General features: G+C 50.9%; 1 protein-coding gene across 2 annotated transcripts in view; it reads left to right on the forward strand.

Annotated features, from left to right (window-relative positions):
* LOC144176035 (rifampicin phosphotransferase-like) overlaps positions 1-25866 on the forward strand; it is a 241241-nt gene that overhangs the window by 42163 nt on the left and 173212 nt on the right. For both annotated transcript variants that reach the window (XM_077705142.1, XM_077705141.1), the window contains exons 4-6: positions 9843-9908; positions 21062-21172; positions 21280-21392. In XM_077705142.1, the coding sequence (XP_077561268.1) occupies positions 9843-9908; positions 21062-21172; positions 21280-21392 (290 nt within the window). The remainder of the gene's footprint in view (positions 1-9842; positions 9909-21061; positions 21173-21279; positions 21393-25866) is intronic.

Genomic DNA, 25866 nt, shown 5'->3' on the forward strand with positions numbered 1-25866 from the left:
TTTTTTTCGTCCGCACTACGAATGCGAATACGAATACGCGTTCTTCAACATATGCACGCGTTTGTAAAAGCATCAAACGACATTTTTAAACTCATCGAATGAAAACTTATTGTAGTTTCAGAAGTTTCAGGTAAGTTTTGCCGCGCAGTTGTATTTTCAAAAACCTGCCTCTCAATCCTGAATCTTCGGCTCTTGAAGCCGTGTATACACAATGTATACACACAATGCATACACAATGTATACACACGAACATTTCGCCGCAATTCCACACACATAATGGACATCAAACGACTTCTTGGCAAGGAGAAGGCACCGACAAGGCACCGACTCACCTCCTCACCCACGGGGCAGAAACTTAGATCCTCACTAAGAGGGTTCAACTTAAAGTGAGGGCGACTCAGCGCGCAATTGAACGGAAGATGATAGCTGTAACATTAAGGCACAAGAAGAGACCGGAGCGGATCAGGCAACGAACGCGTGTTAAGGACAAATTAGTAGAAATTAAGAAGAAGAAACGGACGTGGGCAGAAGAAGAAATGGACGTGGGCAGGGCATGTAAGGCGAAGGCAAGATAACCGTTAGTCATTAACGGTAACAGAGTGGATCCCTAGAGAAGGCAAGAGTAGCAGGGGGCGGCAGAAAGTTAGATGGGCAGATGAGATCAAGAAGTTTGCGGGGATAAATTGGTCGCAGTTAGCGCAGGACCGTGGTAAATGGAGAATAATGGGAGAGGACTTTGACCCTTAGTGGGCGTAGACAGGCTGGTTATGATGATGATGATGATGACCGAGAAGGCATAGTGGAGTTTACACGGGAAGTCGCACCGCCGGTCCTCTCCCCACTAAGCTGTCCACCAACTGCTGTGTTATGCCAGTTATGCCCTGAGCGGTAGTTAATGCTGAATAAATGAAATCCACTAAACAGTTGCCGGCACCGTTGGGACGGTGTGCTTCCAAATCACGCTATTGGGGGGTCTGCGAACGAACAGAACAGTTTCTTTATCGGTGGAGCATTCACTCCTTCTCTCACGAACACGTTATCTCCTCCATGAGGCGATGCACACACACACACAGTCCTGCAGTCCTCTCGTTCTCCTCGTAAGTGGGCTGGCGGGTTTTCGTCTTTTTATTTTCATCTTTCATTTGGGCGGTGCCGGTGGCGTTCAGTCGAAACGGTTGCGAAATGACAGTGTCCACGCTGCGCGAAGACAGTCCCGCGTTTGTGTGCAACTGCTTGAGTTGTGATGAATCTCTTTCCTGTCGCCCTTGCGAAACGTTTTCGGTTAATCAAACTACTGTTTGGCTGTTCGTATCGCACTGCAACAGAATAGTGGCCGTTCGTTCTTTCATCTTGCTGATAATCGTACTGCACTAAATACCATTCTACGGGACGGGACGTCGTCTCCTCGTGGAATTCAGAAGTTATGCCTTCGTTGTCAGCAAGGTGGCGCTGAACACAGCACATCAGTGGCGCCATTATAGCAGCGCACGAGTCGCATTTTGTTGTGCGACGGCGCTCCAGCTGGCTTTGCAGTCATGACTGACGGGAGAGCCTTCCGACAGCATTCGACTTTTAGCAGCGCAGCTGTTTAGCAAATCGTGGGAGTTTCTGTCCGCAGTTAAAACCTCAAAGGAAATCCCGAGCGCACGTGAGAGCGTGCCTTGTGGCGACCGCCCAGCCGTTAAAAAAACGAAGAAAAAAATTCTACAGAAATTCAGGAAATTGTCTACTAATGCGTAGCATTCTTACGCTGCTTGTAATGAGTGGGAGTTTTTCACAGCCAAAGTTTTTCAATTTTCTAACTCCTGTCTGACCGATTATCTCCATTTACGCTATTATAATGATTACAGGTGTAACTTTGCCGAAATATTTATTATTGTGAAAATGCCATGCGTTATACGTTTTGCCTCTTTTCGCAATTTTTATTTATTTGCCATATTTCTTAGTTATGAAAATATTGTCCGGCCAATTATCTCCATTTACGCTGTTATACGATTACATTTTTAACTTTCCGGGAATCTGAATTATTGTGGAAATGCGGGGCGTTACATGGTTCGCAATTTTTCGTAAGTTTCTTCCGACCAAGTACAGTGGAATCTCAATAAACGTAAATTGCTTAAACGGAATTGCTGCTTAAACGGAACCGCTGCGCGTAAGTTGTTGGTTTCGTATTCAGATAGCGTAAAAAATCTCTCGGTAATCGGAACTAAAGTTTCCGCGTGTAAACGGAACCATAAATGGAACTTCTTGTGAATCCCATTGGCATGATAATAAGCTGTATATGGTTCCGGATCGGCTGTTTCGCTTTTGTTTTGCTTTTTTCTTCCTCGATGTTTTTTTAGCCTCGTTCGCCTCGTATGCCCCGTCTCGTTAGGGGTCAGGCGTGTTAGCGCAACGAATACAAGATTTCAGTTCTTGTTCCAGTCACCCGGTCTCGATTCAAGACCCCGCGAGTTAGAAGGCTCAGCTCCTGCCGCGTCGCTCGGGCCATCGTGGTGCTATTCGTGCTTCATTACCGCGTTGCCATCTTCTACATTCGGTGGCTCGTCAGCACTCGCAAAGTTGAGACCTCTAGCATCTGTGAAGATGCAGTTGCAAGGACTCAAGCAAAAATAATTGATGCATTTTGCAGTGCCCAGCAATTCATCGTTGCTAAATCAACTTTGTGAATTCTGTGCCTAAACCTATTGTAGTTTTTTTCTTTCGGAAAAACTATCAGCTACATTCACTTTCTAGTGCTTAGAGTTTCATGAAATGGTATTAAGAGTGTGTACGCACATAAATTTGCACTTTCACACATCTGTCTCAGTAAACAGAACTCTTGTTAAACGGAACTAATTTTTTTGGTTCTTGAAGTTCCGTTTATCAAAAGTCTACTGTACCTCCATTTACGGCATTATAACTATTACATCTGGAACTTACCAGAAATCTGCATTATTGTGGAAATGCAGGGCGTCACACCGTTCACCAGTTTGCGCAATTCTTTTACATTTTCCTTATCCTTCTAGATTTTCAAGATTTCGTTCGACCAATTATCTCCATTCACGCTATGCTAACGATTACAGGTGGAAGTTTCGAGAGGAGGAGGAGGACGAAGTGGTTGTTGGGGTGGGGGAAGGGGAGATAGAGGCCGGTAACTGTCTGGCGTTTCGCCGACAGAGAAATCGACGTTTTGTGGAAATTCAGGCGTGACACGGTTCTGCCTGGGGGCATGGGGGTACTCGGCAAAGAAAGAAGTTAGGAAGGGTGTAGAAGGAAGGCAGGAAAGCTAACCTGGCTAGAGCCTAGTTTGCTGTCCTGCACGTGGGAAAGGGAAAATAGGCAAAAAAGAGAAAAGAAAGAATGAAGAAAAGTTGGAGTAGACAGGTATGCCCAGCACTGAGGCACTGACACTGATTGACACTGGAGGCGTTCAGTCTATAGTCTGGTGATTCAGTCGCCCGTAGAAAGCGCAAATGTTCCTTAGTCGCCTTTTGAGAGGATGACAGAGAGGGCCAGTGACACAGAATCTTCTCCTCCGAAAATGGTCGCCGAAAGTCCAGGTTCCTCAGTGCTGACGACAGCTTATTTCTTTCAGGCGAGTAGCGTGGGCATCCGCATAAAACGTGCCAGATCGTCTCCGGCGTGCCACACGTTTCGCACTCCTCCCTTGCTGCCATTCCTATTGTGTATGAATAAGCATTTGTGAAAGCCACCCCCAGCCAGAGACGGCACAGAAGAGTTGCGTCACATTGTCGGAGGCTTGGTGGAAGGGGATGCTGCAGAGGCGGGTCAAGGGCACCAATGCGTGCACATGTGAATTCTTCTGGAGGCCATTCGGAGATGGCTCTTTCCCGGGCAAGTATGCGGAGGACCCTAGCTGCGTCCGTCCTAGACAGTGCGATGAGCACAGTCGCCGCTGTTTGATGCGCCAGCCGGGTGGCAGCGTCCGCACTTTCGTTGCCGACAATGCCGCAGTGGCTGGGAAGCCACTGCAGGCTGACATCATGACCCGCCTGGGTAGCATGGTCGTACCCAATTCTTATTTCTGTCAGGAGCTGTTCGTGAGGTTCCCGGCACACGGCTGACTGGAGTGACTAAAGTGCAGCCTTCGAATCACAGAATATAGCCCATCTGCGGCACGAACTTTGCTCGATGGCGCGAAGAGCGCAACGGAAGGCCGTACGTTCTAAAACCGTGAAGGTTGTAGGATTGGATATCTTGAAGTGGCTGGACAGTGACATTCGTGGAATAATAACAGCGCCGGCAGCATCCGACGATGTTACTGAGCCATCGGTGTATACATGGGTTCAGTCACTGTATGTCTCGTGCAGGTATGTAAAAGTTAGCTGTTGCAGGCCGGTATGGGAAGGTCACGTTTTTTCTTTACTCCTGGAATATCTAGGCACACTCGGGGCTGCAGCACACACCACAGCGGAAGGAGCGATCGCATCGCCGGCATATAGTTCGATGGAATGCTGGTGTTGTGGGAAGCTACTACCCTTGTGAACGACGCCCACGGACGGGTCGCTGGTATTCCCGCGATGTGATGATCAGGTAGACGGGCGAGGTTCCTGATATGTGTCCTGAGTATTTCAACTTTCACAAAGATTTCCAAAGGGTGATTCCGAGCAAGAGCAATGGTCGCTGTGGTGGACGTACCGCTTGACTCCTCTCATTAAATAAAGTTTATTCTCTCTCTCTCTCTCTCGTGGTAGGCCAAGACAGGTTCGCAGGGCCTGAGCTTGTATACCCTGAAGTGACCGGGTAGTTGTGCGGCACGCTTCAGAAAGGACAGGAGAACTGTACCGTAGACAGCCCAAGAACAGCGCGTTGTAGAGCTGTAACAATGACTTCATTGGTGCTCCCCACGTCTTGCCGCTGATGAGTTGGAGCACATGCACCACTGCAGAGAGCCTCTTCTTTATAACGTTTACGTAAGCGCTCCAAGAAAGTCCTCTGTCGACAACTATGCCGAGAAACTTATGATTTCTCACATAAGACACCCTTTCGCCATTAATATACAAAGGGTACGCATACATAGACTTTCGTGTAAACGGAAGCACGCCGCATTTGCTGCTGGATATTTCCAACCTTTGTCCGTGTAGATAGTAGGTCGTCAAGTCTGCGGCATTTTGCAGTCGGGCGCGCACATGCCGACGAGTCACGCCATCTGCCCAAACACATATATCGTCGGCATATATCGACACGTGAACTCTCCTTTGAAGGCGAGAAGTCAGGCGAGTTAACGTAATGTTGAACAGTGTAGGGCTCAGGACGCCTCCTTGGGGAACACCACGGTAAGTGTAGGTAGCTGATGTCGGCCCATCTGCAGTCATAAGAATGAATGACCTACCTCTTAGATAGTTCCGTATCCACTGGTAGACCCGCTCACCAAGCCCCAGAGACTGTAGTAGTTTAAGAATCGCATCGTGCTCCACGTTATCATAGGCCCCTCTAACGCCGAGGAACAACGCAGCACATATGTGCTTCGCCCTTTTCCGCTGCTGCATAGAAGTCACCAAATCAATAACATAGTAAATGGATGAGCGTCCACGACGGAACCCAGACATGACATCAGGGTAGACATTGTAATGCTCCAGGAACCACTCCAGACGTGCAATAATGATTCGCTCCATCAGTTTCCAACACAAGCAAGTGCAATTGGTCGGTGTGCTATTGGATTTAGCATAGATTTTCCGGGCTTCAGGAGCGGAACGAGGTGGCTGGACTTCCATTTTTGAAGAACGGAACCATCGCACCACAGGTCTTAGAAATATTCCAACAAGGCTTGTCGGGCATCCTTACCAATGGACGCAGAGCAGTATATGCGACTCCATCAGGCCCAGGAGACGAAGATCGCTTGCACGCAGCCAATGCCGCCTGGAGTTCTTTGATGCAAAATGGGACGTCCATCCTTGAATCCCGCGATGCAGGGATGCCACTGGCGAGCAGAAGTCCAAAAGGGCCTGTTCCACTGGCTGTCCACACGCAGAAGTCCTCGGCCACTTCGAGCTCTCGGTGGTTCTGGTGAATAGCCAGGGCCTTAAATTGGGAGCGCTGCTGTACCGGAGTCATTAGCTCTTGCACAGTTTTCCATATCCTCGACAAAGGCTTCCGAGGCTCGAGCGAGTCACAGAAAGATTTCCAACGTTGTGCTTGCACGTGCGCAATGCGTCGCAATGCGTCGCTGGGTGCGCAATGCGTCGCAATGCGTCGCTTCTTTTGCATTCGTCTGCAAATTCTCAAATCTTCGAGACATTTCGTTCGCCGGTATCTGCATTCGGCGCGGCGACGAACAGCACGAAGGCGCTCCAGCTCCACGTCAAACTCGGTCACTTTTGGAAACAGCCGGACGGAACGCGTGCAGGCTTAGAGTGTGCTTCCAATGGCGGACTCTAGATTTTCAAGGTCACCGCTCCGGCAAATTTCTTCCATTCCTGATTTGAACTTGGACCAATCGGTTACCGTAATAAGAATTAGGATTGAAGTAACTTTGTAATCCATTTACCTTTAAATAGGTCGGGATGTGGTCGCTTCCACGAGTTTCTATGTCTGAGAACCACTGTGCACGACCCGATAGACATCGTGACAGAAACGTTAAGCCAAGCAACTGCCGTAGTTTGTTCCACGTAAATAAGTGGGGCTTCCGTCGTTTAGTAAGCACACCCCATGTTCTGAGGCCTGTTGGCGTTTGGGCTTCCCCAAAACATGTGGTGTGCATTGAAATCACCTGTAATTACCCACGGACCCGTTATTATGTTTAACATGTCTTCCAGCCGGTTCCATTGAAAGCGAGATGTCGGGTGTATGTATGCACCCACCAGAGTGAAAGTGAGCTGGCGCTTTCTGGTGGTGAGAAAGACGTACTCATTGCCCCTATAAGGTTGCACAAAATGGTGACCGTAGGACAGTTCACGCCTGCTGAAGACAGCGACTTTGGTGGGTTCATCGTTCATCGCCAGATATCTGAGTTCATCGCCAGATATCTGAGTTCATCGCCAGATATCCGAATACGTTCATCGCCAGACATCCGAATAGGTTTGGATACATTCGGTTCGCAGATGACATAAAGACAAACTGGCAAAGATCAGAAATACGCCACATTAGTCCTCTGGCGTTCCCCTGAAAAATGGAAGCCTGTTTGATTTCCGCATTTAATGAAGAACGTACGTCCGCCATGTTCCTTGTTTATCCGAGGCGTGCAATTACTGGATATAGGGCCTACAGTATCTGAAGTTCTCTCAACGCAGATGGTGTATTCAGACTGGTGAGCAGTGTGCGAAAGGCCTTCATGAGAGATCTCAGGACCGCGACGATTTGCCGATCTGGAGACGTAGCCGGGGCGGGAGATCTTGTGACTGTATTCAGCCCTGAGCGTTGGGGCTCTGAAGGAGGTAGAATCGGTGACAGTGGGGGCCACGCGTCGACCGGCGAGGTTTGTTGTACCTCGTTGCGACACCTCGGCGAATCCTGTGGGGCCGAAGGCCGTGGAGGCAGCGGAGGTGGCGGCCGCCGCGGGGTAGCGGTGGTGGAAGGAGTTGTTGCACTAATGCCGGAGCCGCTGGCATAGAAGCGTACGATAGAGAATGGCTAGCCTTTTTTGAAGACCTCCGGCGTCGCGACCGGTGGCGCCGCCGCTGTCGTACCGTCGCGGCAGCCTCCTTGTGCGTGGAGTGGTCCCTCACCATCTGCTTCAAGACAGCGACTTTATACGTGGACACTTCTTCGATGAGGCATGGTGAGGTCCCTCACAGTTGGCGCACTTGAGGCTATCTTCGCTACAGTCGCTAGCTTTGTGGGTCCCAGCGCATTGGGACATACAGTGGCGCTGCGGCAGACTGCAGCGACATGGCTAATCTTCGTGCACTTGTAGCACTGGAGTGGTTTCGGCACATAAGCAGGCCTTTTTCTCTCCACCCTCTTTCCTTTCTATCCCCCTTCTAGACTCAGTCTTGATTGAGGTGCCCTCAACCCGAGAGGCAGTTATCGGCTGAGTCAACTTTCATTTCTCTTCTAATAAAGCAACTCTCTCGGGATTCTGTCATGCGCCGTTCGGGATGAAAGCGCGGGAATTCGAACAAACGATTTTCAGGCCGTTCAATGTAATTAACTATCGCGCGCTGAAGTATTTTAAGTGCTGTTTCAGGTTCGCCAGACCATTAAGCATCAATAAAAGCAATAAAAGTGTAACAAAATTTTCGTGTCAGTGCTCCTTTAAGCTTTTTATGAGTCCAGATAGCGGATTTCCTTTTTTAGTAATTCAATGGACGGCTTACTCACACAATCGCTGCCTGCCTTATGAAAGAGGTAGGCTTCAAAGATCTCACGCTCACGCTCACCCTTATATGTTCTCAGCGTGAGAGTGAGATCTTTGAAGCCTACCTCATTGGTAAGGTAGGCAGCGATTGTGTGAGTAAGCCGTCCATTGAATTACTAAAAAAGGAAATTCGCTATTTGGACTCATAAAAAGCTTAACTGTTCAGGATGTCTTGCTTGCCTCGCGCCTCTGGCCACGTCTCACATCAGCGTTGCTACCATTTAATCAATACACGTGTATCAATCCTGCATTTTGTGCGCAATGTTCGATGCACTTCTTTTTTTTTCGTGCTTCCTTCTTTTTTATCGTTTCCTTCTCGCCTTCTTTTCTGGGTACATTTCGCAACCCGCGCAATAAACCAACCAGTTGTTAGTCAGCGCCTTGTGTCGTCATTTCCTTGTCCCGTCTTTTTGCGCTGTTTCGAATTTCAGTATGCACCACCAACTAGCCCAAACCAGCGTTCTAAACCAGTTGCTGGTAACGCGCTACACAGTGCCTACGAATAGCACGGCGTTGAGTTGTTCCCAGAGAATGCTCGGAAATGGAGACCACTACGCGCTCGGAACTTCTGACGAAGCCTTTCCCCTGGAAAAGTGTTAAGGTTTTCGTGTATTATGGTCCATTGCTTTGAAGGTACTGCGAATGCTTCTTCGCATGAAGAAGACACTTGTGTGGCCAAAGGTGTGTGTGTGAGGGGGAAGGGGGGGGTCTAAAACATTTCAGATGTTAATGTGAGCCGGACCTTTAAACTGCGTGTTCGTCGCTTTATGGCAATCTCCTCGGTTGGGGAGAGAGAGAGAGAGAGAGAGAGAGAGAGAGAGAGAGATAAAAACTTTTATTGATGCCACTGGACTAAGGGGCCGCCATGGCTGCCCGAAGGGCCGCCACCACAGCTTGTGCTCGGGTGACCAGTGGGCGCTGGAAGTCTTCGTCCGAGCGGCCCAGAACCTCCGTCCAGTGGTCAGGGGAAGTTATGGTGGGGTGGGGGTCAGAGGGGCAGGCCCACATGTGGTGTTGCACTGTGGATTTAGCGCCACAATGCGGGCAGAGCGGAGAGGGGTTGGCGGATGGGTGAATATGATGAAGGACGGCTCGGTTGGGGAGCGATTCCGTTTGGAGGAGACGCCACAGCCGAGGGGGTTAGGGACGGGTGAGCGGGGGACAGCGTGTTGCGGGAGCGGCGGTAGTAATCTGTAACCTCCCTGTAAGTGGGGAGGGAGTCCCCGGCGGAGTAAACTCCTTGACCGGAAGTGGTCTCGTCAGGCCCACGGGTGACGAGTGCTCGTGCCGCCTTATGAGCCCACTTCGAGCCGTCTAGTCCCGTGTGTGCCGGTAACCAGAGGAGCTCCGTAGGATGCTGGGGGGGGGGGGGGCTGAATTTTGGAACAGAATTTTGCAGGCTAGCGTGGAGATACAACCGCTAGCAAAATTTTTGATGGAACGTACAGCTGAAAAGTAGTTCACATCGTGGGGTAGAATGGCCCTTTTGTCAGTGTTTTTACAATTTTTTATTCATTTCTTGTTTTCTTTTCTGTCATCACAGGAAGGACTCCGGCGCCGCAAGTGTCGGAACCAAGGAAACCGATGTGCATGTGAAACTTGGGTTCATGTGAGTATCAACGGGGAATTTGTCCGCGTGATTTGTGTTGTATTGCAGCCGGTCAGCTTTCTGCTTGAGGGCGAGACTGAGTTTATGGTTCGGTATTGTCACGATATCAGTTATGAAGGGATCGCTATCCGGTGTTTCTTCGGTGACCCCCATCTATCGGGCGAGGAGTAAATCCACCCTCGAACTCAGCGTTTGCGGCGAGCGGGCTGCTATTCCCCCTGTGTGGTGTGTGCGCGCAGTTCACGGCGCGCCCCGCGCGGCCGCTCCTTTGTATTGACTGTGCTTTGTATGCATCCCGCGGGCGGGCTTGCACTAATTTACGCATTATTTCAGTGACAGTGACCTTTTGCTAATAAATGAGACAGACTGGCAGCTTGGGAGCTTCGCACTTCAAAGCAGACAAGTTCTTCGGCAATTTTGTTCCGCTGGGCTCATTCTGTGCACCTACTTTGGAGTAGCCGCAGACAATTAGGAAACATTTAATGGTCTCTGTGCCTGGGAAAGCAGGTTTCCTTGGTACAGGTTGGCATCACAATGTGGTAGAGGGGAGGGGGAGGGTTAAAGTTTATTAGGACGAGCCTTATATGCTCATATCTGCTCACCCGCCTGGTGGGGTCGGCAGGATTTTGTTTTGAGGGGGGGGGACTCATTCTACTGCTGGTGGAGGGCGAGGGGAAAGGGCAGTTGTGCTGGTTTGTACTGGGAGGGGCAAGTGCCCCTTTTCCTCCCCCGGCCGACTCCCATGGTATCCTCTAGTCCGGGATACCCTGGCCTGCGCTGGCCACGCCGGCCTTTTCAACCCGGCTACTCTGGGAGCAGAGGTTGGAGCTGGTCATCCCTGACAGCCACCGCTCGTAGGGAACATAAAAAACTTAATCTATTGTTCCCTGCCGAAATTCCATCGGGGACTCGCGTACCGAGCCCGCTTTCCGCGGTAGCGGACGCGAATTCCGCCATTATGCTTCATTCTGGCTATAGTTCTCCGAACTTGAATGCCTGTTGGGCCTAGAGGAATAAGTGGCGCCAAAATAGGTAGACAATTATAATACCTTTTCAGGTAATCGCCACTATTCAGTAGCAGTGCTGGAAATCTTGCAGCGGCTGGCACCTGGCCGCAGGTGAATAGAAAATAACGGTGGTTTGTCTGTCCTTATACGCAACGCCTTTCCAAACTGAAACGGGTCACTAAAATTTTCTTTTTGTGACCCATTTCAGATGGTATTAGCTCCATCTCAACAGTTGCTGCGGTCCCATCCCGGCCCATCCAGCTCCAGTGAATCTAAGAGGACGTGAGAGGCTTCCCCCTCCCTTTTCCCCTTCTCGGGCAAAAGGAAGTAGTTCGCTCGCTCGCTCCCGCCAGGAGTTCGGTCATTGCGAAATCGTGATACAGTCAAACCCGACTATATCGAACCCGTTTACATCGAATTATCCTCTATATCGACCTATTTCTGCGCACGGAATGTATTCTATGAGAATGTATAGCAAAAATTACGCTGACATCGAACAGAAATAGCAGCAACTACCGATATATCGAACGCCAGCGGCGCAAATGTGCCCCCCCCCCCCAAGTTGGCTTTCCCTCGTGGCAGAAGAGAAACCCGCCGACACACCCTCGAAAAGTGGTTTCGCCCGGCGGTTCCTGTGCAGCTCCTTCACCTCGCTCTTTCTCCCTTTCTCTCTCTCGGGCTGTTTCCGCGTCGGGAAGCCGCCGTCGACCCCCAAAATAAAAATGATTCTGGCCCTCCCGCCCCGTTTGCTCAGACAGCCAATCACAGGCTGTTGCGACTCCAGTTCTCTCGTCGCTGGAGAGGCGCGCGCTGTTCTTTTTGCTGTTTTTGCGTTCGGAGTGTTTGAATTGTCTGCGTGTGTTGGACTTGTACTGTGTAGCCGTGATGGCTAGCGCGAAGCGGCAGAACCTGCCTTTCGCCGTGAAGCTGGAAATTGTGAACAGAGTGGAACGTGGTGAGAAGTCCGTCGTCGCCGCGAAGACGCGGCGACGACGCGCTTTGCTGCCACCTTCGCAGGCAGTGAAGCTGGCTTAAAAAGCTGCTTAAAAAGAAGAAAATTCAGGAGTACTTCGTGCGGAAGTCAGTTTGTTTTATTAATAAAGTGCTTTCATAAACGGTAGGTGCTTTTATGCTGTCCAATTCTTCAGCATGCATATATCGAATTATGCCATATATCGAACTCGCGGGCGTTTTTTTGCGAGTTCAATATAACCGGGTTTGACTGTATCTCTTTGTCGTCAACGTCAAACTAAGCGACGCAAAGGCGAATGCTTCTCTGGCTGCCCAGCGGCGCACCTTTAAAGGGACACTGAAGTGATTTGTAAACATTGCGGGATTACGAGCGCAAATTGTTGTCCGCAGTACCTAGGCCCTGTTTCGACCACTCTGAGCGCGTTTACGAGAATTTATTTAGTAGAAAAATCACTTCGAAAATGCTGTCCTCCTCTCTGCACCCTCGCCCGTTTTCTGTGGGGTTTTCGTGTGACGTCGGGAGAAGATGAGCTGGCAATTGGCTGCGCTACTGCACGGCTCGCCGACCTTCCGACAGAGTCAATCGGCCCAGCGTTTCGTCCGCCAGCCGCAGACGGGTCGTCGCAATTCGTTCCCTCAGTCGAAATGAAGCCAGGACACATTTGTGAATGGAATAATGTACCTTTCTTTCCTTTGTTAGCTCGTACACTGTATTTAGCTCCAAGTCAAGGTCGCTTCACACAAGCGGTGCACAAGCGAACATGCGACGCTTCGCTGACTGGTACGCCAGCAGGAAAATATAAGGCCACTTGAAGGCGGCAGAAGAGTCAGCGAAGTCGATATAGGTACTAAGGAAATAAAATCAACTGATACTTTTACTGTACAGCGTAAAACTAGGGTGCAGGAAGCACTTTTCTGCGCTGGGCGAACAAGCACAGCGGTCAGCAGCACGACTACGCATCTGCGAACGCTTTCCCGTCTAAGAAATGCAATTGCTAGACGTGAGATATGATGGAAACTTGGTGGACGCTTTCTACACGAGCGCAATACAACAAATATTCACCTAAAGCTGCTTGAAATGCTAAAACTAAATGAAAGTGTAAACTGGTTACACATTATATACCTTGTATTTCCAAGGTCAGCAGCGCTCGCCCGTGCCCGAGAGGTTCCAGTGGAAAATGTTCAAGCAGAACGCTAAGATAACGGCACTAGAAAGGTCTAGTGTTCTCAGAAATAATAAAATGAAAAACGAAAAGGTGATTCGTGAAAATTTTAAAAAGCTTACAGAATTGGAGTGCGAATCACCAGGGCTTTTTAAAGAGGACATTAAATCACTGAAAGCCCAGTTGGAGGCCATGGAAGAAGAAAGGTATCATGGCGCATTAGTGCGAGCGAGGGCGGAGAAATTGCTTTTGAGTGAAGCCCCCACTAAGAGGGCCATCAGTTCAGAGAAACGATATGCAAACAGAAACATGATAACTGATACTGCCGCGAACCATGTATGGGTTTGTTTATTTATTGTTTGTTTTTACTACCGGGCCATGCCCGACTGTGTTATCTGCGTTCCAAGCGAAGCGCGGCTTCCATTCTTTATTTTTATGCCGCACGGGCTATCCCATTCAGATAAGGAGACTGTTTCGCCCTAACGTCACTAGCCCAGAATAATCTTCTGTGATCTACAATGTTCTGGATGTGATTCGATGGTTACAGAAACACTTGCGCCGAAAGATAAAAACCTGCAGAGCAGACGCCGCGACATTCGATCACCGACGCTCGCTTGCGTATACGTCACTTTGCTGACTGCTGCTTCGCCGCCTGTGAATTCATTGAGTTGTTAGGGGAGCACAAGTTCGCTCCAATAAACTTGTTTTCCTTCAAGACCACTGCGTCGTCTTTGGCATCGTGACATCTGGTGGAGGTGCTGGGTACATGAACCATAAGCCATCGTCAAGCCGACAAGCAAGCCCAACTCGTGTCAGCCGCCGACAGCAAGGTCTTCAAGCAGAGTTTGGACTTCTTCCGGACAACGTGAAGAAAGAAGACGACGTGAAAACCATCATGATCAACGCAGGCACCATGACCAGCGCTTCTAATCCTGCCCTCGTCCTGCGACAGCCTCGGGAACCACCATCGTTCCGCGGATCTCCCGGAGAGGACCCTGAGGAGTGGTTGGAGAAAGTGGAGCGCGTCCGCATCTTTAACAGGTGGGATGACGAAGAAACTTTCCGCCATGTTTTCTTCTATTTGGAAGATACAGCCCGAACGTGGTTCGAGAACAATGAAAGCTCGCTAACCAACTAGACTCTCTTTAAAAGCGAGTTCTTTAAAACATTCGCCACCGTCGTGCGGAAAGAACGAGCCGCACTTTTGTTGGAAACGCGCACGCAGCACCCCAACGAAAGGGTCGTGATCTTCGTTGAGGAGATGAAGCAACTATTTCGCCGCGCGGACGCGGAGATGACTGAAGAAAAGCTCAGGTTTCTAATGCGAGGAGTGAAGCAAGAACTCTTTGCCTGCTTTGTCCGCAAACCCCCGAAAACGGTGGCTGAATTCACGTCTGAGCCTGCCGCATTGGAAGAGACTCGAAATTCGAACGAGGCAGTACGACCGCCCTGTCAACGCGCTGTTCTCGGAGAAAATCGATGCCGCAACTGCAAGCTCTGATACATTACGCGAGACCATCCGAGCAGTGGTCAAGGAGGAGCTTCGGAAGCTTTTTCCAACGGCGCAGCAACCGGAAGTGGCTTCCCTGACTGACGTCACCCGAGAAGAGGTTCCACAGGCACTGGGGGCTTCTACGCCATCGGAGGCACCCCGTGAGCCACAAGCGATGACCTACTCCGCAGCTCTTCGTCGACCCCGCCCTGCTCTAATCCGTCGTCAAGAGGCCCTGCCATACCGCCGTCCCCTGTCGCCCGCCCGATCGGTCCAATACCAAACGCCGAGGAAGACCGACGTGTGGCGAACGCCCGATAATCGCCCGCTGTGCTACCACTTCGGGGAGGCCGACCACATCTACCGTCGCTGCCCTTACAAGAGGCTCGGTCTGCGAGGATTCTCCGTCGACGCACCACGCCCCCGACCCGGCTAGCGCCCTACTGAAATCGACGAATACCTGTCCAACACCAACCGAGGACCAGCCCGCTTCAACCGTTCGCCGTCACCCTACCCGCACCAGTCGCCAAACCGCCGTAGCACCGCTGACTTCTCACGTGGAAGGTCCCCAGCCCACGCGGGGGAAACTAAAAGCAGCAACTTCCGGAGGTGAAGTTGCACAACGGCGAAAAAACGAAATCCCTCCAACGACGCATGGCAGCACCGATCACCGTACCCGCAGAACAACGACTCGATCTAGCCCGGACGTGACTCCCGAACCCGACGACGACACGACGCGACGCGTACCCGAAATGACAGAGCATGCCGCTGAGAGGACGACGACAATGACGACGCATAGTGCCCGACCGTCAACACGCACAAGCCGAGATACAACGCCCCGACGCACCCGAAACTCGATGAAAGCGACGTCCGACGTCCAGTTGTCCATCCATGGCTTTGACGTAGTCCCCCTCATCGACACGGGAGCCCACTACTCAATAATGAGCGGCTCATTCGCGTCGAAGCTGAAGAAAATTACGACAACATGGGACGGTCCGCATGTACGCACAGCAGGAGGGCATCTCGTAACGCCAAGTGGAACGTGAACATCACGCGTCACCATAGGCGGCACCACGTACCCTGCTGAGTTCGTTATTTTGCCTAACTGCTCCCGGGACGTAATTCTCGTAATGGACTTTTTAACGGACCACGGCGCAATAACTGCTCTGCAGACCGAGTCGTTAACTTTTTCCTCCGATCACTCCACGACGCCGCAGCCGAACCCCGATCACCGTGCTGCTGTCAGGATCGCCGACGATCACGTCACCCTGCCACCCCGCGCAAGCTTGATGATCGCCGTATACTGTGAGGATGCTGCTCCTGACATCGACGCTGTCATAGAGAGTGACCAAAGGTTGCTCATCAACCGTGGTGTCTCCGTCGCAAGAGGGATTACGCGCTTTAAGCAATGCAAATCCAACGTTTTCGTCACCAATTTCACCGAGGGGTACCAGCATCTAAACAAGGGCGCTGCAATTGCGTTCCTCGAAGAAACGGAAGAAGAAAGTCAAGTGATCGCGGTCGCCAACTTTGAATGCGCACGAGCTTTCAAGCTGCCGCATCCTTTCGACATGAACACGGTGCTGCCGCAAGAACATCGGGACAGATTATTTGATTTGCTGCGTCGCTACAGCGAGTGTTTTTCATCGAGTTCGAAATTACGTCAGACACACCTAGCGAAACACCGAATTATAACTGAAGATGGAGCCCGAGCTACCTGACAGTCACCGTAACGCGTCTCTTCACACGAGCGGGAAGCCATCCGCACTCAAGTCGACTACATGCTCAGCGACGACATTACACAGCTATCGAAAAGCCCGTGGGCTGCGGCAGTCGTACCCGTAAAGAAAAAAGACGGCACATTAAGGTTCTGCGTTGACTAGCGGCGACTGAAGAAAATCACCAAAAAAGACGTTTACCCCCTGCCCCGAATCGACGACGCCCTCGACCACCTCTGCCATGCCAAGTACTTCTCATTGATGGATCTGAAGACGGGCTACTGGCAAATTGAAGTGGACGAGAGAGACCGAGAGAAGGCTGCATTTATAACCCCGGACGGCCTATACGAGTTCAAGGTTATGTATTTTGTGCTGCGCACTGCGCCAAAAACGTTTCAAAGAGTCATGGACACTGTGCTAGCTGGCCTGAAGTGGCACACTTTCCTCGTATACCTCCACGACGTTGTGGTATTCGCCCGGACTTTCGACGAACACCTTGCAAGTTTGGAGTCTGTACTCGAGGCCATTCGTACGTCGAGGTTAACGCTGAAGCCTGAAAAGTGTCGTTTCGCGTATGAGGAGCTGAAGTTCTTGGGCCACGTCGTCAACGCCGCGGCAGTTCTACCTGACCTGGGAAAAACTTCAGCCATTCCGAACTTCCCAAGGCCAAAAGACAAGAATGGCGTGCGAAGATTTCTCGGACTGTGCGCGTACTACCGGCGCTTCATTGCAAACTTCGCACGCATTGCAGAACCACTCACACGGTTGACAAAAGATAGCACGCCTGTTAGCTGGGAAAACGACCAAGAAAAGGCATTCTGCGAGCTGCAAAAACGCCTGCAAAGCCCGCCCGTGCTCGCTCATTTCGACGAAATCGCCGAAACAGAAATGCACACGGACGCCAGTGATATAGGTTTGGGTGCCGTCCTCGTCCAAAAGCAAAGCGGTTGCGAAAAGGTAATCGCCTATGCCAGTCGTGGTCTGTCGAAGGAGGAGAAAAACTACTCTGCCTTGGAGAAAGAGTGCCTGGCTATCATATGGCCCATTTCAAAATTTCGCCCATACGTGTATGGCAGACCGTTCAAGGTTTTGACAGGCCGCTATGTTGGCTCGCCAATTTGAAGGACCCCTCTGGCCGCCTTGGGCGATGGAGCTTGCGCCTGCAGCAATTCGACGTTACAATTGTCCATTAATCCGGCAGGAAACACTCCGACGCCGACTGTCTGTCCCCTGCCCCCGTCGATCCACCAACTCAAGACTCCGATGCCGACAACGCGTACTTCGGAGTCGTGACGGAGAGCCATCTAGCCGATCTAGCCGTCCAACAGCATGCCGACCCCGAGTTACGCGTCATGATCGACTACCTGGAAGGACGGAATGTCGCCGTGCCTAGGGCCTTCAAACGAACCTTACCAGCATTCATCCTCAATAACTCCGTCCTCGTGAAGAAAAATTTTAGCCCCGGAAAGAGAACGAATTACCTCCTTGTCATCCCTGCAGATCTTCGTGACGAAATTTTGGAAGCGTGCCACGACGACCCGTCTTCCGGACATCTCGGCACAGCTCGCACAATTGGGAAAATCAAGGCGAGGTACTACTCGCCCCGCCTTACCTCTGACGTCACCCACTACGTCCGGAGCTGCCGTGACTGCCAGCGACGAAAAACGCCACCGGCTAGACCCGCCGGACTTCTGCAGCCGATCGCCGTCCCGTCGAGGCCCTTCCAACAGATTGGAGTGGACCTTCTGTAGCCGTTCCCTACATCCCGATCCGAGAACAAATGGATTTTCGTAGCGACAGACTACATGACGCGCTACGCGGAGACCGCCGCTCTACCGAGGGGGACTGCACAAGAAGTCGCGAAGTTCTTCATGAACCAAGTCGTGCTGCGACAAGGAGCCCCGGAAGTCCTAATCACGGACCGCGGAATGGCCTTCACTGCCGAGCTGATGTAAGGAATCTTACGCTACAGCGACACGGATCACCGAAGAACGACGGCCTACCCCCCACCCCCCCCCCCCAAACGAACGGACTAACGGAACGTTTGAACAAGCCTATTGCGGATATGCTGTCTCTGTACGTCGACGTTGAACATAAAACCTTGGACTAAGTGCTCCCATATGTCACGTTTGTGTACAACACGGCTATCCAAGGAACCATTCGAGCGTGTCTACGGAAGGCGGACGACTACGATGCTCGACGCCATGCTTCCGCACGTACAAGACGACGACCTCAACGCCGACGTCCAAGGATACCTTCAGCGTGCGGAGGAGGCCCGCCAGCTCGCTCGAGTTTGTACAACGGACCAGCAGTTGGTGGATGCCGTCCGCTACAACCTGCGACTCCGAGACGCCGAGTATCACCCAGGGGATCGTGTGTGGGTTCGGACTCCCATCCGATGACGCGGACTGAGTGAGAAGCTTCTACGACGGTATTTCGCACCCTACCAGATTCTACGACGTGTTCGCCAACTTACCTACGAAGTGATCCCCGATGGTGATTCCGGCACATCACGACGACGCACGCAACCCGAAGTCGTCCACGTGGTTCGCTTAAAACCTTTCTACGCACGATGGCGGGCTTTTCTTTTTTCTTTGTTCGGACTGTCGCTTATGTTACCATCGGGTCGATGCACTCATAGAGGGGGGAGGGCGGGGGGTAATGCCGCGAACCATTCATGGAGTTTGTTTATTTATGTTTTGCTTTTATCTGTGTTATCTGTGTTCCAAGGGAAGCGCGTGTTCCATTCTTTCTTTCTATGCCGCCTGTGTTATCTCTTCTGATAGGGAGAGCATTGCGAACTAACGTGCATAGCCTCGAATAATCTTCTTGGTCCTGGATGTAAATCGACGGTTCGAGAAACACTCGCGCTGAAAGATAAAAGCCTGCAGAGCAGACGCCGCGGCTTTAATTCGACTCACCGATGCTCACCGACGCACGTCACTTTGTTGATGTTGACTGCTGCTTCGCCGCCTGTGTGCTTTTAGGGGCAAAGCTCCTAAAGCCGTGGGTCTGTCCATCCCTTGTGTCTCGTGGCACGTGACCACCTAGTTCGATGACTCACTCGCAGGTGGCGCTACGTGACCGCCTAGTTCGATGACTCACTAGCAGGTAACGCTGGTGTGAGTGACGTCATGATGACGTCACTCGCACGTGACTGACACTATAAAAGGCAATCGCTGTTGACGCGCTTCCTCTTTCGCAACGAGTCACCGGATGGAGGAGGTGGTTGTTGACAAGGCTGCGGAGCGGAGGGCGCGCAGGGCGGCGGCAGCGCGCGCTCGCCGACAGGATCCCGCCGCGCGCGAAAGAGAGGCCGAAGCATCTCGTCTAAAAAGTCGCGCTTAAACCGCGCGTCGGCAGCTTCGGGCTGAGCTCGCTTGATGCGTTTTGCAGCCGGCTCGCGAGCTCTCACTGCATCGGGGTTTGCCTGCCGATACGAGCGCTTGCTTGCAGCCTCACGAATCCTACAACAACAACAACAAACGAACAAGGATAAAATAAAAGAACAAAATAAAATTTGATTTGTACAATGTACGCACACAGTCTTACGTCTTTCTTAATGATGTAATGGGCGAACTTTCACGGGAGAGTTACGGTTACAGATGATCTCCCCCTCTCGAGCTTCGCCCCACTTATCATCATTCATTCCGTGGATATGGCGTGATTTTTTTTATTTGTTAGGGGAGCACAAGTTCGCTTCAATAAACATGCTTTTCCTTCAAGATGACTGCCTCATCTTTGGCTGCGTGACAATTTGTTGGATGCCGTAATTAGGGTATCTCTGTGTCTTCAGTTTTGTGTTTTGTACAACCTCCTACGAGCACTTGCTTGTGTATGTCTGTGAATGCCGTTGTGCTAAATCGTTGGTTCTTGGCTGGCCACCAAATGTTTTACGTAAAAGGTGCCGTAGCGCTTGGTACATTAGCAGTGTCCTTACTGGCAGTTTCAAAGAGGTCGCTTTTGTGACCGCTGTAATTTTTTGCTACCTGTCTCACGGAAAGCAGTAGTGCGCATCCCTTCAGTTCATTTTATTTTCGTTTCAAGCCTTCGTTTATCTCACGTTTTTTGGTACACAAGGAGGCGGGAGGAAAAGCCACCCAATGCAGCTTGACCAGCCCCTGCCTCCTGTAACATGGACAACATTAGGCACAGTACATACAAGAGCATTTTGTTTTCAACCATAGACAAAAGAATATGTTGTCAGTTTTTCAACATCCACACCATGCATACTCACCGTGTTTGCTACCAGCCGATTCATTGCTGCTTTACTTTTTTTCAACACACAGCCGGTATATGAAAGGTTACAGACGCATTGGTGGTTCGCCGAGAAATATTTGCGTAATGTATTTAAATACATCTCCATAGTGGAGTTTTTCACACAGCAAATAGACATAAGATTTCTCCAATCCTGTTATCAAAACCTCAAACACACTTATATTTTTTCAATCGAAAGCAACCGCATGATTGAAGTTATGTAGGAGAAAAGTGCTATGCGTCTTATCGAGGGTACTAAGAGGCCTTATCAAGACGCACGCAGGAACGAAGATATGTTTCTGCCGTTCTCTTTTAAAAACGTAATAAATTAGGTTCAAAATGTTTGCAACTTGTGACAGTTTTGCATGAAGCGAGTGAGAACACGCGTGACGTGAAATGGATGACCGGATCAGCTCCGTTACAATTGAATCGTGTAAGCCTTTCGCCATGAAAGCAGTCTTGGCCAAATTAAACCCTGAGTTTTTGAGGGACACAGTGAGTGGCCACACTAACCCGCCGCTGAACAACTCTTCCGCCTCCGCAGTTGGTCGGCCGTGTCGCACACTCTGGAGCAGCCGGCGGAGCTCGACCCCTCCTTCCTGGCCGAACGCTTCGCTCCCATGGCCACGGTGGACATGCTGGGGAGCATCGACAGGCACGTTTGTCCTCCGAAGGGTTTTAGTTGGGATTCTACGCAGCCGACCCGCATTTTCGGCAACGTAACCTGCTCTTAATGCGCTTTTGGTATCGTTCCCGTGGCAGGTTCTTTGCTGAAGTGGACACATTTGACCAGGCGGGCATGATGACGGGTGAGGTGACAGCAGATGGCCAGACGCGAGAGGTCTGCCTCTGGGGCTTCAAGGTCAGAAGCCGGGGTAAGTGGTTCCTCACAAAAGTCCGCGCAACTTTCTGAAACGCTTGCATATACGTTGCCACGGTCCCTGGAAAAACTAATCCGTAAATGCACTTTAATATGCCTACTGGCATTTTTCGCTTGGCTGTTTAATCGCTCTCGAGAAACGAAAACTGAAACAAAATCATTTGCGCAGACTGGTATTGTTGTAACCGAAAGCGTCCTTTTCAAGAATGCTACCGAGGGGGGTGTGGTGGCTCACATCAGCTCTTTGTCGGTGACGACAGCAAAAAAACGTAGCTCTGGTCTGAAAAAATTACAGTATTCAAGAGGTCATTAAGACAAAAACGTTTGCTTTATTCGAACGATTTGGAGTTTTATAGTGCCACCCCCACGCTTGTTCCGCAGCATACGATAATTTATTCACTAAATTCTGCCCTTGCGTCACGATTTCAGCTCTACCACTGCACTGTCGGCAATAACGTACTCAGCGCAGGTACTTAAAACGAAACTTTGTAGATTGAATAAGGATGCGTCCAACGGCAAATGTCTTTTTCAAGCGAAACGTTTTGCCTCTGCCCCCCCCCCCCCTAGGGTTCTGTTACTGGCACCGCCAGGAATGGATCTTGGCAGGAATAGAGAAACGGAGCCCGTTGTCATACCGAACGAGACCAGGCGGAGACGGGGTGGACACACGGGGCACTTACCGAGCACATCTGCGGGTTTACCCCGTGCGTTCTCGCTGATAGTGTCACGCGACCACGTGATAGCGTCACGCGACCTCTCGCTGGACGTGTAGCGGCCGTGTCCCGGCAAGCTGGAGTCCCATAGCGAAGCTTAAATGGCGAATAGTCATGAATAGTGGCGAATAGCCATTAATGTTGCACTGGAATAATTGTAGTCGGATGTTACAAAAGGAACCGAAGGAGGCTACACGCAGAAGGACTGTTGTAAGCGAGTAGGAATGTCCGGGTGATAGGCTTCACAGGTTGCTATGTGGTTCTGCATAGTTGTTGACGGCAAAAACAGGCTTGAAGGGACTCAGAAAGGGAGCCGGGTCATGCGGCGTTGATTTTTGATATATCCGTAATAGGTCAGTACACAGGAAACAGAGAACGTCTGCCTTCAGATCGAAGGCTTGTCTGCAGGAAAGCCTTCCGGCTATCAGCCGTAAGACCGATCTTGCTGTATGTATACTGCAGAAGCTGCTGCAGAATATCAGCACTAGAGATTCGGGCGGTTGAAAAAAATAACAAAAAAATCATGAGGAAAAAACCGTTCGTTTTTTTTTTTAAACCGGGGTAACGTTGACAAAAGATAAACAGAGCTTCTCCGGGGAAATTCGCTGCAATTTCTGCAATCAAAGATTTGACGTGAAATCGTGCGCAGATTTTGAGAGGGGAAGCTGTGCCGGAACTTTTGTGATGCAGCATGAAACAATTATTTTCTCTTCAGTGCAGACGGAAAAATTTATCGCGAACTTGAGTCTTTTATGTGATTCGAAGGCGAAAGCCGGGCATTATCGAAGACTTCTTCACCGCTGCATCGTGTTTGCGGTAAATTGATCGTTGTTATTCATAGAATGCGCGATGCGTGAGCTCTTATTCTTTTTCCGCGGAAACAGATAAACAACACCCGCGCATGCGCGTGAAAGCCACCGGGGTACGAAGGCCAGGAGAGCTCTCGAGCCGGCAGTGGCGGGAGCAGAAAATGTACCCATGAGCCTTTGCGCTTAAAGCTTACCGGTCATTTACTCTTGTTCCGGCACAGGGTTAGTGGTGTAGCTATCTCATTTGTATGCGGCTCTGGCGACTCGGGTTCAAATCCGATTCAAACTCAAATATGTTCCAGTTTGTCGCACTCGTATATGTTTCTGTGTAGAGTTCATTTAGTTGTTTTCCTCAACACGACGGAGCGGTTTCTTGACATTCTCCGGCTACTCGTAATTTCCGTTTAAACGAGCTTCAATCCCTTGCTGCATCACTCCTGCTCGTTCCTAACGCCGGTGCAATCCTCCTGGCACCGATACGTCACAGCCGCAAGCCCAAGTATGACCCCGCGGGGTCGTTCGCAAGCTCGGATCCCTACCCTCGGCCGCTAAGCCTAGCCCAGCAGCATCTGAGCTGACTGCGGCAAAGACACGGCCTTGCCATGTCGGACGTGTTGGAGAAGCGTCTATCGACTTCAAAATCGCCGCTACCAGGAGCATCTGCTGCTGCTGACGCTGCTGCTGGCACCAGTGATGACTTTCCGCCTCTAATGGAGGTAACAACCGCCTCGTCGTCGAAGCGATCTGCAGACGAGCCACATACTGATGTTCCAGAGGGGAGGCCTGCGCCGCCTGTTGCGAAACGGGCTTGTGCCGCTGGTGACACCCAGCAATCTGCTTCGACTCCACCTGTCGCGAAAGCTCCTGCAATGCCCACTAGACTGCGGAGCTCTTTGCACAAGCCAGGTACAAAGTTGCCATTAAGCCTCGGCAGCGTTTTAGCATCCTGCATCTCCCCACGAAGACTTTGCGGAAAGTGCGTGATGGCTGCCTCGGGACCACTTGATTCACTGGATACGCTTATCACCGAGCTACGAAAGCTGTGTCCGTGTGGGTTACGTCTCTGAACGCAGTGGCCCAGTTGTGCTCACTGCAGCACATTGCGCTATCTGCCGACACAATACTTACAGTTCAAGCGTACCTGGTGTCAGGCACTGACATCCACCGCTATGTCATCTCAGGTGTGGATCCCGGGGAGGATCCGGACTACCTTCTTGACAACAAAAGGTGTCACACACATGAAGTGCTTCTTGTGCGCTATATGGGAGCCGGCCGCACCTGCCTCTTGGCGCTACGGGGCCCGCTGAAACCTCTCAACCGGCTTTTCTACAATGGTTGTGTAGAATGGTTGTCTACGGCTTCGTCCTTTCTAAGCAGGGCTAGTGCACTGCTACCGTTGTTTTCGCCGTGGTCACATGAGCACTTCCTGTTGTTTCCCAACACCGGATTCCAACGAAGACGAAACTGCTTCCCCTCAACAACCAAAGTTTAAGTGTGGTCTCTGTCGCTCTAATGACCATGAAATCACCGATAAAGGCTGCTCCACCAAAAGAAAGGCAATGCGTGCGAGGCGCTGTGCATTGCGTGCTCGTGCCCAGCCAGACCAAATCTCAGCGTTCAACCATTTCGACTGTTTGGCGGAAGAAGATGAGGACGCTATAGTGGAGGAGGAAGCGACTGAGTCTCCCTCGCAGCCAACATATCGAAACGCTTTTCGTGGTTAGCGCCGTCGTCGGCAAGTTGTTTCTGAGCCACCATTGCCTTCCGTGGAGGATGAGCTTGTCGCCCTAGACGAGCACCTGACCTCACTGCATGGGAAATTAACAAATTCACCAAGCGATGGTCTCAACTAACAGGCTGCCAGCAGAACTTGCCTCAGTCGTCTCAAGACCTATCACGCCCGCCTAGTCTTTTCTCCAAGCCTCATCAGCAGGTGATGTTCAAAATTTTTGAACATTCATGAGATTATGGACACTTATTCATGCCCTGTCCGCGTTTCATGGATTCGCCGGGACACGCTTCTTGCCCACACTGTGGCAGATCGCGCCATCCACCGAAGAGACCTCCCACGGCCACTACCACTACTTCGAGTATCTACCCTAGAAGAACTGCTTGTGGAAAAAGAGAACCTCCGCCGCGCCACGCGTGCTTTACTTCTACCGCTTGGAACTGATCTCCCCAGTGGGCTCTCGCTGGGAGGAGGTCTTGCTGCGGAGGCTTCGAGTTGGGGTGGCGTTATCCCCAGCAGTTACTCACGATTGGCCTGCCCGATACCACGCCCCGTTTGCGGACACCTGCCCTTCTGTGTGTCTCCTGCGCCAGAAGCTGACGTTGACCACCTGTTGTGGACTTGTTCAGGTTAGAATGGCCAGAATCCAACACCTCCGAGGCACAGGGCGCCATCGTGGGAGACCCCCGCCCCCCAATCTTAAGCGTTGGTAAGAGGACCCCAGTACAGGTCTATTCTTGGCTTTCTGCGTGCAACTGGCGAAACTGGTGCAACTGGTGCAATAAACCTCCCTGTTATGCCGTAGGGCAATCTATCGCATTGAAAAAAAATTAGTTGTTTTCTTTTTAGAGCGGCCGTAATTCGTCTCCATTTTTGTAGCCGCCAGCAACTACGATTATTTTTCGCGCCAATCTAAGGCTTCCACCTTAGGAAGTATGTCAAGTGTTTTTGTACATCTATGCAGAATCGTATTTTTAAAATTTTGCATATTCTAAAACACACAAAAAAGTTTTTTTACGCCCCTCAGAATTTCATGAAAACTTACATCTCTAATCATGACAAAACTTGACGCCTTTATAAGCGTTTTTCCCGAAAAAGCTGTGCAGCATTCGTGCGACAAAACATAGCACACAACGTCGACGTTTGTAGCCACGGCTTCGCGTCAGTGTGCATCATGATGGGGTAAACAGTAGAGAGTCTCTACGGGGTTTTAAGGCC

This window comes from Haemaphysalis longicornis, unplaced genomic scaffold (genome assembly GCF_048455015.1).
Source record: "Haemaphysalis longicornis isolate Haplotype H1 unplaced genomic scaffold, Haemaphysalis longicornis Haplotype H1 scaffold_3, whole genome shotgun sequence".
NCBI lineage: Eukaryota > Metazoa > Arthropoda > Arachnida > Ixodida > Ixodidae > Haemaphysalis > Haemaphysalis longicornis.